Raw genomic sequence first — 11,999 nt, forward strand, 5'->3', positions numbered from 1 at the left:
AGCCGAACCTTAGTGCTATTGCCGAACCACCAGAAATAGGTCAGTGTCCCTAGCTGACTGGGCCACACCACTGCACTGATGTTGACCTCCTTATTTCTTACGGCAACAAACGGAACTCGGAGGTGCACGTGTTCCACGGGACCTAAGGGCACAAGAAAAGCAGCGTCAGTGTTTATATTCCTGGCATAAGCCCTCACACTTCATCATTCTGAACCTACAATTCTTCATGCCTATTACAGTCACCTTTAAGAAAGCAAGGATAACAGGCTCCCACTGTTGAGAGGTCTGTGTGGATCGGGCTGGGTAGGTACTGAAAAAAGTAGCAGGTGTGATAGGGAGCTCAACTCACGCTTCACACTTTTTTTTTTCCCACTTCACACTTTTTGAGTGACATCAGAACTCGTTAATTTGCACTGGGTGAGGCCAGGCAGGAATGCTTATGAAGTGTCACTCCAAGGACAAAGCTTGTTTGCTAAACACTTAGCCAAGAAACAGGGAGATAAACAACCATCATTTCCTTTCTGATAATTAGCCTGCATTGTGATTTAGGGTCACCCTATTGAATGGGGGGTCCTTCCATTATCCTCGGTGATTAATTGGTTTCCATGCTCTTCCACAAATGGCCATTGTGCCTTGTCATCTGCAGGACACATTCAGACGCTGGAAAGCTCTCTTACAAAGGGGGAAATGCTCATCACCCCAAAGGAGAGAAGCAGCACATTCTAGGTTCCAAATAATAAGAAAGCAACGTGGAAAGGGTGGACAGATTTCTCTCTTTTCCTTATAAGCCAAGTATAAGCCAGCATCACGTTGTAAACTCACAAGTAATAGAGCATGCATAAACATACCTCACACTTCATAAGTGAGGACTGTAATTCATTTCCAGAATAAAATGAGAAATGGAAAATGCTGATGGCTGCTGGGAATATATGGCTGGGATAGGAGTCATCTTTTCTAACTCTGGGATTTTATCTTCTCCCTTCCTTTCCTCCCTGCTTGCCCCCATTCATGCTGCACTTCCTATCCTTTAACTGCTTGTGCTGCCCCTTTCCCTAGCATTGTCTTCGTTATCCAAATCCAATGAAAATATTTCATGATCCATCCACCTCTGTTGGAACACAGCTTCCTGGTTCCCACCATCTCTGTTCTGAGAAGTGAATGTGACTGAAGAGGCTTCTCTCGATATGAAGTTCTCAAGTTATAGCTTACAGATAAAGACAACTTTATAAACTGAAGATAAAGACATCTCTCTCTTGCTCTAAGTGTTTCTCTGAGGTGGACCTCTTTTCAGGACACTAGCTTTGACTATTTGCCTCCTTGATCATTTTGAGGTGAGTTCAGTTTAAAGAGAGGGATGCAGATGGATACTTCTGGCACAACCTTTGCCGCCTCATCATTTTCCTTATTTATAAAGAAGCCTCAATCCTTCCCGGACTCGTCTCCCATCTGAAAAATAAGGGGAAACAGCTGCTCTGCCTTTCATTTAGTAACTGGAACTTGTGAAAATCCTGAGTGCATGTTAAAAGGATGATGACATTAATTAGAGGTTGTGTGACAATTCCTATCATTACTTCTGCCACTGCCACCGCTGCCACCACCATCACTGCTTCTGACTACCATCAGGTAAAAGTCACTTTGAGGACAATGGATTTTTTATGAGTCTCACTTGGCACATTCCATGCCACAGGCAATTTTTATAATGTTGGAGAGGGAACTTGGACAGGGCCTGCTATTTAGGTGGGGAGGCCAGCCAGACTTACTCGCTTCTGTCCAAATTGTACTCTCCTAAATAATCAACAATTACTCAAAAGTCTATGTGTCTGGATCCTGAAAATGTTCTTTCTCTACAGCTCGCTGACCTAGCCCAGGACATAGGCTACATCAAGATTTCCTCCAGCAAATAATTGGAATCTTGTCACGAAAGATAGATGTCCATCTGGTTGAAAGTTCTCATGGTTTTAAATAAGAAAGTCTTTTTAATGGTATTGGTAGGGTTCATCTATTTAGTTGCTTGCAAGAATTAAAGAACACAGGGAGAGTGAAAACAATCTTTGATTATTGTATTTACTTATTTTTTTTAGAGATAAAGCTTCCCTGTCTTTCTGATTATTGTATTTACTTATTTTTTTTTTTTTAGAGATAAAGCTTCTCTGTCTTTTTGCAAAATTGTTTGTGTTTTACTGATAAAATGGGAAGAGAAGAGGTGACATAAAGCACTATTTGGCTCAATCCTGTCCTAGGAGGGCCATGAGAAGAATTCCTTCTTTTAATACCTCAGAGCCCTGCTCCAGGGCAGAGATTTAATCTGCTTCACCTTCCCCTGCTGAGAAAGGAAGCCCCTTGATCCGCAGAAAGCATGAAGCCCGTTCCTCATGTCAGTCCACAGAAATCCTGGGCTTTTCCATAGTGAAACAAGGTCGTCGTGTCTCCCCTAGCTGAACGAGGGCTCTCCTTGTCAGCTCTTCTGATGCGCCACAGAGCAACGGGACCTCCTTCTCCAGACACCGAGTACCAACACCCATGGGACAGAGACTTCTTGAAGCGGGCCACCATCACACAGAGTGATAGTTACTTCAATGGCTGGGTGAAACGCCTCTTAAGGAAGACTAATACGGAGCAGCATTTTAGGACAGAGGCCAAAGTGCTCAGCTGGAGACAAACCCTGGATCCGGGAAAAGAAGACGAAGTGATTGAGACCAGAAATCTTCCCTGTCACGCCGGGTCTCTTCTGATACAAATCTAATAATCTCTGTGAGATTGGTTATTATGGGCAGCTAACAACTACTTTTGTTAGCTAATGGCCCAAGGTGAGGCCAAGAGCAGTTTCCACTATAATAACTGTCTGGTAAATGCAGCCATGATTGATTTGGAGGGAATTATGAGCACGATAAAAGTTTCAAGGAACATTTCCTCCTTCATGCACATAACCCTCAATATAAACCTGCTCTTTTCTGTTGTGTTTTCTTGGTCCCTAAGAAACACCGGGCTTCGCGCCCTGCAGGTAGTACTCTGGACAGAAGCAGGGATGTGGGTGCAGCAGGTTCTTGGAACAGGAGAGAAAAAAATAAAGTTCCTTTTCTTTGATTGTCTTCATTTGTGAAATGCAGGGAAAGTGTCAGGCAGAAAGTTAAGGGGAAGTGCTGAGTGATTATTACAATAAGAGGCCGCATTGATCATCTACCCAGAGGGATGGGAACCTGCAATGTGAGCACTGTGCAGGAAGAGGTTAACATCGCAGAACTGCGAGCCCTGACCTCTGGCTGGTGGCTGAGAACTTGGTTCCCAGGATTCCAAATCAACAGTTAACTGAGGAGCTCACTGGTCCGAGATGGGGTTGAGGTTCACCGGGGCTGGATGGTTTGTGCAAATGACAGTGTATGTCGTTCTGGTCCAGTGGGCTCCCAACTCAGGGCCACCCCATGCATGATGCAATGAAATGCTTGCTGATTGATTGCCATCACCAGAATCAGTTACAGATTAGATTGTTAAGATACATAGGATATTCTCTGGCTGATTTTCAGAAGTGGATAGCCAGCCTTAATTTTTTTTTTTTTCTACTCTGTTTTGGTCTAGAAGTTCTGCTGAAATCAGTTTAGCATGCTGGGAACAAGCATGCCTACAACGACAGATGAGGGGTGGGTATGCATGCAGTGCACTGGTAGGAAATCAAACCTAAGTAGCACACACGAAGACAAGAATTCTGCACTGACCAGAGGTGTATGAAGCCACAAGCAGTCCACTATCAATATTTCCTTGACCCAACATCCTAAAGCCGTGAGATCTGCTTCCATTGAAATGAATCAAGTCCCTGGTAGCAAATATTCAAGAGACAGCCAGTCTAACTAACATGTCTCAGGACATCAGCTGTGGATTTGGTTTTTGCTGAGCAGCAGCGAACAGTAATGAAACAGAAATGGTTAGAAATAAATAAATAATGTAAAAAAGTTCAGAATTGTTTATAGCCAGCATGAACTACTTGCCATAATGTGGAATGTAAGATTTAAATTCTTGTGTGTGTTTAGTTCTACGTTTTGAAAATCAAAGCACATGTTTCTTTAATCCTTCTTTGGCTTTTCTGGCAGAGATAACTGTTTACTTTGGTTTGGGCTGCCTTCATTCAGAATGGTTAGAAATTCAGCCCAAGGCCATGACCAGATGGGTTTCTACTTCTTGTATTTTCAGGAGTCTCTGAACCAAAGAGAAGGGGCTTTCATCAGAACAGCTGTCTGTCTATGCACACCCACGGCAGAGCAGAGTGGAGTTGGAAGGGCGAGAGCAGTGGGTTCTATGTTACCGGCATTTCCCAAAGAATCATTTGACTTCAGACTTATGAATTCTGAATTGTTGGATGCGCATCTTTAATCTTCAGCAGTGGGCGACTAGGTTAGCCACTGAACTTACCAGCTCCGCTCTGAAGTCCAGGACCTTTAAACATAAAGAGTTCTTAAGCCGAAAGGAACGGTGCGAGCTTGGGCTACTTACACAGCACGTGCAGGAAGAGGACTGCCATGTCTGAGCCCAGGCTGTTCTCTGCATAGGCGGTCACCTGGAAGATCCCCGCACTCTTGTATATGTGCTTGATGCCATCCTCAATGGGGCTGAAGTTAGCATAGGACACAGCAATTCCATCCCCAAAGTCAAGTTGGATGTTTGTCCTCTGGAGATCACCCTGCAAGAGGGAAGAGCACTGGTGGGGATGGCAACCACCAGTTGGTTCAGCCTGACTTCCTCTTGGGGTTTCAACATTGTCCACTTGGAGCTGGTGGTCTCAGCCTGGGGCCTGGACGTGCTCAACACAATCGACAGTGATCTATGAGATTTCCACTGGGCACTGTGGACAGACACACACAACTGTCCTTGTATACCTATTCTCAAGGGCAACCTGAATTGGGTGAAAATGGTCATAGTAGTTAAGGAAGAGTCTCTACAAAGCTCTAAAGCAGAGAGAGTAGCCACAGGTTTCCCTAACTTCCTCACACACATCGTTTACCTATTAGTAGTCTGTTTCACCACCATCATCATCATTTTAATAGCTAACACTCCCTTTATTATTGTCAGATCGTTAATTCCCTTATAATTTCTATGGAGTAGACTTATTATTATTGCCCGCATTATAAAATGGGGGCATAAATGAATTAAGTAATTAGACCAAAGTCTCACAGCTAATAGGGCAGAGCCAAGAGCCAAGAAAGTCTGATTTCTTTTTTTTTAATAAATCATTTTATTGGGGCTCATACAACTCTTATCACAATCCACACCTACATCAATTGTGTAAAGCACACTTATACATTCGTTGCCCTCATCATTCTCAAAGCTCACTTTCCGCTTGGGTTTCTGGAATCAGCTCCTCATTTTCCTTTTTCCTCTCTCCCTCCCTCCCCGCTCCCTTCTCCCTCAAAATAAGGCTCAGCTTCAATGCTACAACTAGATGTGTTTCTCTTTTTCTGGGTGCGTACTGCTCTCTTCCTAGCATTACCATAATCACTTGACCCACATGATATAAAGTCCTCTTAAAAATAACCCTATGAGATGGGACAACTGTTCTCCTTTTACACATGGATACAACTATATTTTATAGATGAATACCTATCAACTCAAATTACATCTTTGCTCCATTGTCTTTGCCTTTCTCTAAACCTCCCTACACCCTACCCCTATGGAGCCTTCTCTGACCATCCCAGCTCTGAGAGGTCTCTGGCTCTTGGAAGGTCAAGTGCCTTCACTACTGAGACTCACTAATCCGGTTGCTGTCTGACCAACTGTGAGTTCAGTGGTTCACAGGCACGCATCTCGCCACTCTAGGTAGACATTTGGCGGTTTTAGGGAGTAGTGCTGAACCCCGTTCTTTCTTGTCCTGCTCCCACCACCCATATGGGGTAAGAGAAATGAATCTGACCCCTGAACAAGAAGCATTGAGTCTCTTTGCTTATATACAAAGACAGCGGACGAAATAAAGGAAGAAATACATTTTTTGGAATCATGAGCCAATTCTTCTGCGTGGAGAACCTGCATTGATCAGTATTTCTCTTCCTGTCTCTTTCCATCATAGCAACCCAGATGTGAATGAAATATCGATAGGTGTTCCCTTGCCCCCCACATACTGCCAACTCCCTTTGCATTTAGGAATATAAATTAAGGTGGGAATGAACTGGAGGTGATTCAAATGGAGAAGATGGTAGCTCCTCACAGTCACTCTAGAGAAAGCTTTAATAGCTTGACTCTTGTAAACTCCCTGGGGAAAGAAAATGTGACAATGACCTCATGTGAATCTCAAAGCCCTTCCCTCAGTGCTGGGGTGGGTGTAGGCTGAGGAATCTGTCACCCTCAGTAAAGGAGACTTCTGCTTCCAGCCCAGTGAGGGCCTGCCATGACTTTGGAGAAAGCGCCTGGCCTGCTTTGGCCTCTTTCCAAGATCTAAAGAGCACAGAGCAGCGCACATACACATGTCCTGGGCTTTGCGTATCAAGCTAGCCTTTTTGCCCCACCAGCTCAGCAAGGAGTGCTTGGAACTTCCCTGGCTGTGGAAGAGAGGAAATGGCTCATAGGAGAAGCAAGAAGCAGACATGAGCTATTTGCATCCTGGGATGAATGTATGCAGGCTGATTTTACTGTCTGGGCAGCAGAAGGCATTAAAAAGTGAACTAATGGAGCAGTTAGCTGATGGAAAGGCAACTAATATGTCATCCTGTATAAGGATAAATTTGAAAGAATTTCAATAATTTTCACTCACTCTCATTCATAAAGCCAAGGTCCTTTAAAAACCTTAGGAATTTCATTAACCAGAGAATTTCAGGATTGAGTTAAAGTGAAAGAAACTCCTGATGGCAACACATAAAATGTGAACTTCCTTCTTGCTGAAGATTTCCCGAGGATATGATCTTTTAATGTGAAACACTCCTCAAGGCAACCCCAAAGGGGTATACCTCAAACTACATGCAGACAGGCCAATGGTCGCCACTGTAGACTCAACCTTCATTGTGGGGTAACAATAGGAGAGTTTTGAAACATCCCAAAATTCCATTGCTACCCTCTGTCTCTCATGGTGGTGTCACCAGCCGGGGGTCACCGATGGCAATAACTTGTGATGTCATCCCTCACCCATGGACTTCTAGTTCCACACCAAACAGAATCCTTAGTGATGCTAACTAGCAATTTTAGTCATGGAATGCTATGTGATCAATATATCTGTAAATTGCTGAAATGCTACATTTCTTAAGATTATATAAATACTAACAAAGTTGTTTTGCCAAATCTTTCATCGCGGAATTACACTAGTAGTCACATTATGAGAAAATGAGCAGAAGCTTTAAAATTTTGCTCTCCTTTTCTGTGGATTCCTAATTCACTCTCAAAGAAAAGTTACTGATACAGGTTCACAAACACTAATCACCATAATATTGTAGCTAGAAATCTCTCACAATGGACAAAATCAGCAACAATAAAAACACCGCTGGAACCAAAAGAACGGTGTGTGCTTGTAAGAAGTGTAGATGAAACCAGAGGATTCAAGCACAGGGGAAAGTCAGGAAAGTGAGTCGGCAAAGAGTGTTAGCCTGGTCATACTGACACATGGAAGTTGGACTTAAGAAAAATGTTTTATTGTTGTAACTATAGGGGTATATTTATTGAAGAAACAATAAAGTTCTGCCAAAATACTGCTCAATAAATTTATAGACAGTTATTTTAGTGCCACCCCCTCTGACAGTGTCACCTGTTCAGCCCACTCTCTCCATACACCCTCACTATCACCACTGATCCCCCAGAAGGCTTAACTCCTCAGCATTGACTTTGGTGCAGGAGCTGATAGGTATAGAAACCCTTCTACTTTTCTCATTCTCTCTGGTGCCAGGGAATGGCTGCCTGCTTAGAAGTTCTGAATTGGGATACCCAGGCTGATACCTACCTCCTCCATGAGGATGATGAACGTGGCATTGTGTCCCTGCTCTGCTACCAGGCGCCCATCTGTTGTCACCACGTGGAGGCCCCGAGGGGCTTTCCCAGGGCACAGCTGAGCCTTGGCAGTGTACTTGTCCCTCAGCCCGTCTGTGCAGTTGTTGGACACAATCCTGCGGTACCTGGGGAGGATTGACAATTCACAGTGTCGCTCAGCATATGCCACGGGTGTGAGGGTGTATTATAAAAAGAGTGCGAGTCAGCAAGACAGAGACTGGCACTTCATAAAGCTGCCCCTCAAAACCAGGTCGCTGAGAAGACAGCATCTATGAAACTAAACAAAGGCAGGGAGCTGTTATCCCGCCATCTCAGGGAGAGTAGCTCCTTCAACATTATTATTGATCCAACCTGGGTGTCGCGGATCGGATCAGTGTCTAAACTAGCTAAGTAAAATCAATGGCTGCCTCACACACAACAGAAGAGGAGGTGACACACTAGACTGGGGAGACGGGGGAAGCAGCTGCTTCTCTCTGTGACGGAGGGATGTATGGCTAGGTCCCCCCAGCCCATCTCTGGCTTTGCCTGTACCAGGAAAGAGCCAGGGTGCTGCCTTTCTTCTCACTCTGATTAGTCAGGGAGCCTCTTCCTGTTCTCCCCTCCATAGTCATTGAAGTATGTCATAGGATATTTTTTTTCTCTTAGCCAGCATTTCATTTCACTGCCTTCCGGCCTGAGAAATGAAGCATTGTCCTTTCCCAGAAGCCTAGGCCTGGCCAAAAGAGACGGACAAAAGGCCATGGAATCTGGATGATGAGAAATCGCTCAGATTCTCCCTGAAGAGGTATCCCCAGGAAAGAATGCTTCCGCTTTCCTCAGAAGGGAAGTCACTTATTGCAAACAAGCTCTCTCTACATTCTACACTCTTTTAATAGCAAGACATTCCCTCGCAGCCCAATTTGGAAAGACGAACGCTTCGAGTTGAGTTCTTTCAGTGTTTAACTTACCCAGTGCTGTTAAGGTAGCTCTGACCAAGGCTGCAGTCCTTTGATGGGGATGCTGGATTGTACCAGAAAGCTGGCATGCAATGGGCCTCTCCATGTCTCTCGTAGCCATAGTCACTGTCAGGAAAAGAAACATTGCACACACGCGCATAGGCATGAATGTCAAGATAACCCATAAACCCTCTAAACACACACATCTCTGTGAGCACCTGACATATCAACACTCACTCAGCACTCAGCAACCAAACTCACTACCAGAGTCGATTCTGACTCATCAAGATCCTAGCGGACAGACTAGACCTGCCCTCGTGGGTTACCAAGGCGCGCGCTCTTTAGGGAGTAGAAAGTCTCATCGTCCCCCCACAGAGTGGCTGGTAGTTTCTCCCTGCTACCCTTCTGGTTTGCAATGTGATGAATAACCCACAATGCCACTGGGATTTCTATGGAACGTCTAAACAGGATTTGTAATATTCCCTGAGAAAGAATATCTTGATACTTTGAGAGTGTATATTATTTTTAGAAATAATACCAAACAGGGTGCAGTGGATTGACATGATATAATTCTGCTAGTCCTGGGGTGGGAGAATGCAAATAGGATATAGAAAACTCTAATGTGGACATTTGTCAGTTTTGTCATACAGCTGGGTATAAAATGAGCCATCACAGAGGCACAGACAGGGGATCTCCACGCCATTTGGAAAGAAGAGCCAGAGGTGGATTGTATATTTGGGATCTGAGAAACCTAAAAGAACCTCTCTGTTCCAGGAGACAGAGAACGGTGGCACCAGAGCAGCAGGGCTGAAGTGGTGAAGAAGTGGCAGCAACAAACCCAAGATACGAGCTAGAGTGGAGAGGAGGCTTGCTAACCCACAGAGCAAGAAAGCTGAGTGGCTCCAAGCAAGAGGCTCACTCGGACAATGGGGTGCCTCCAAGCACTTAATCAAGGAAGCTAGGCTGACTGCCCCATGGAGCTAGAGCTGAAAGCTTTCAGGTGGAAGCTTACAACAGAGTCATCCCCTTTGGGTATTTATCAGCAGTGCTAAAGGAGCTTTGTCACACTCACTGGGGTGGGAAAGAGGACAAGGGGCTTTGGAAGCCAAAGAGGAGACATGCCTGTGGGCCTGACTGAGTAGAGGAGTTCCTGACCAGAAGAACTGTCCTCTAAACACTTCTGATCCTGAATTGTAACCTGTTACCTTTCTTAATAACCATGTATTTTGTCTGTAAGTTTGGTCATTGGAATGGATTATTGAACACAGTAGAGCAGTACAGAGTGTGTTAGGAGGGATAGTTGGTGTAACACTTGGTAAAGGAGGAAAAAGAGTGGTGGCATGTCTAACATCTGTCCACAGACATCAGCCTTGGGCTATCAAAAGATAGAACATCTGGGTCTTAAAGGCTTGAAGGCAAGCAAGCAGCCATCTAGCTGAGAAGCAATAAAGCCCATATGGAAGAAGCACACCAGCCTGTGTGATCACGAGGTGCTGAAGGGATCAGGTATCAGGCATCGCCAGAATAAAAAATCATATCATTGTGAATGAGGAGGAGTGCAGATTGGGGACCCAAGACCCATCTTTGGGCAACTGGACATTCTCTTACAGAAGGGTCACAGGGAGGAGACGAGGCAGTCAGGGTACAGTGTAGCAATGATGAAACACAACTTTCCTCTAGTTCCTAAATGCTTCCTCCCCACCCCCCTGCACTATCATGATCCCAATTCTACCTTACAAATTTGGTACAGATAGGAACTGGAAACACAGGGAATCCAGGACAAATGATCCCTTCAGGACCAGTGGTGTGAGTGGCGATACAGGGTGGGTGCAGGAAGGGTGGGGTGGAAAGGGGGAACCGATTACAAGGATCTACATATAACCTCCTCCCTGGGGGATGGACAACAGAAAAGTGGGTGAACGGAGATATCAGACAGTGTAAGATATGACAAAATAATAATAATTTATAAGTTATCAAAGGTTCATGAGGGAGGGGAGAGTGGGAAGGGAAGGGGAAAATGAGGAGCTGATACCAAGGGCTCAAGTAGAAAGCAAATGTTTTGAGAATGATGATGGCAAGAAATGTACAAATGTGCTTGACACAATGGATGGACTGTGATAAGAGTTGTACAAAAAGAATATTAAAAAATTAGAAGAAATCAGCCTTTGGCTAATGCTGATTGTCCTCTTCCCTCCTTTTAAAATAGGTCAGATCTGCCCCCAGAGGAGGTCCGATCCACCCCTTCTATAAAATCCTTACATTTGGAGACCAAGTTATAGAACAAAAGTGGGGCTCTAGCCAAACAATGGAGTTTCAAGTTAAAAATAAATACGTAAAAGAACAACTCTAAACAATATGGTGGCGTATGGTTCTGAATGGGGAGGGAGGCGACGATGTTCTAAGCATATTTTGGATCACAGTGGAACACTGAAATAAGCAAGTGACATCCAAGAGGCAAACTCAAACAAAATACTGCATTCGGCAAATCTGCTACAAATCATCTTTTTAGAGCTGTGAAAAGCAGATACCCCTTTGACGAACCACGTGGGCCTGATCCAAGTCAAGGTCTCTGGTCTCTAATCCCTTCACATTCAGGTCACAGCGGACCGGGAGCCTAAGGAGGGCAGAACTGGTGCATTTAAACCACGTTGGCAACAAATACGAACGGACTTCGGAGGCACGAACCAATCAATGGTAGAAAACACGCCATCAGAAAATAGCAAGCCGCTGACACCCAGACTGTGCGCTATCCTCAGGGGAAGACGGTTGTGGCAAAGGAGAAAGGGTAGTACGAAGGGCAGGGTCCGAGAAGGCAGGAAAGCGTCCCTGCGATGAGCGGAAACGCTCCTTGTAACAGGGGATTCCCATGTGCCAACACACCATCACGGGAAACGCACAGGACCAGGCAGCATCCTGTTGTGTTACACGCAAAGTTGTTAAGCGTGAGCTCCAACTCCCTGGAAATGAACCACAACCATGTCATAACAGCGGTTCTCATCCTGTGGGTCGTGACCCCTTTGGGGGGGGGTGTCAAAAGACCCTTTCACAGGGGTCGCCGGATTCCTAACAGTAGCAAAATGACAGCGATGAAGTCGCAACGAAAATAATGTTATG

The 11,999-nt window shown here is 44.9% G+C and overlaps 1 protein-coding gene across 1 annotated transcript in view; it reads right to left on the bottom strand.

Moving 5' to 3' along the window:
• The window catches only part of SORCS3 (sortilin related VPS10 domain containing receptor 3), a 689,619-nt gene that overhangs the window by 28,083 nt on the left and 649,537 nt on the right, over positions 1–11,999 (bottom strand). Inside the window, exons 18-21 of the mRNA XM_004700938.4 lie at positions 8,898–9,011; positions 7,904–8,075; positions 4,483–4,669; positions 9–142 (exon numbers count right to left, since the gene is read on the bottom strand). Coding sequence (XP_004700995.2) covers positions 9–142; positions 4,483–4,669; positions 7,904–8,075; positions 8,898–9,011 — 607 coding nt within the window. The remainder of the gene's footprint in view (positions 1–8; positions 143–4,482; positions 4,670–7,903; positions 8,076–8,897; positions 9,012–11,999) is intronic.

This window comes from Echinops telfairi, unplaced genomic scaffold (genome assembly GCF_000313985.2).
Source record: "Echinops telfairi isolate 266 unplaced genomic scaffold, ASM31398v2 ScPeMD7_70;HRSCAF=299, whole genome shotgun sequence".
Classification (NCBI taxonomy): domain Eukaryota; kingdom Metazoa; phylum Chordata; class Mammalia; order Afrosoricida; family Tenrecidae; genus Echinops; species Echinops telfairi.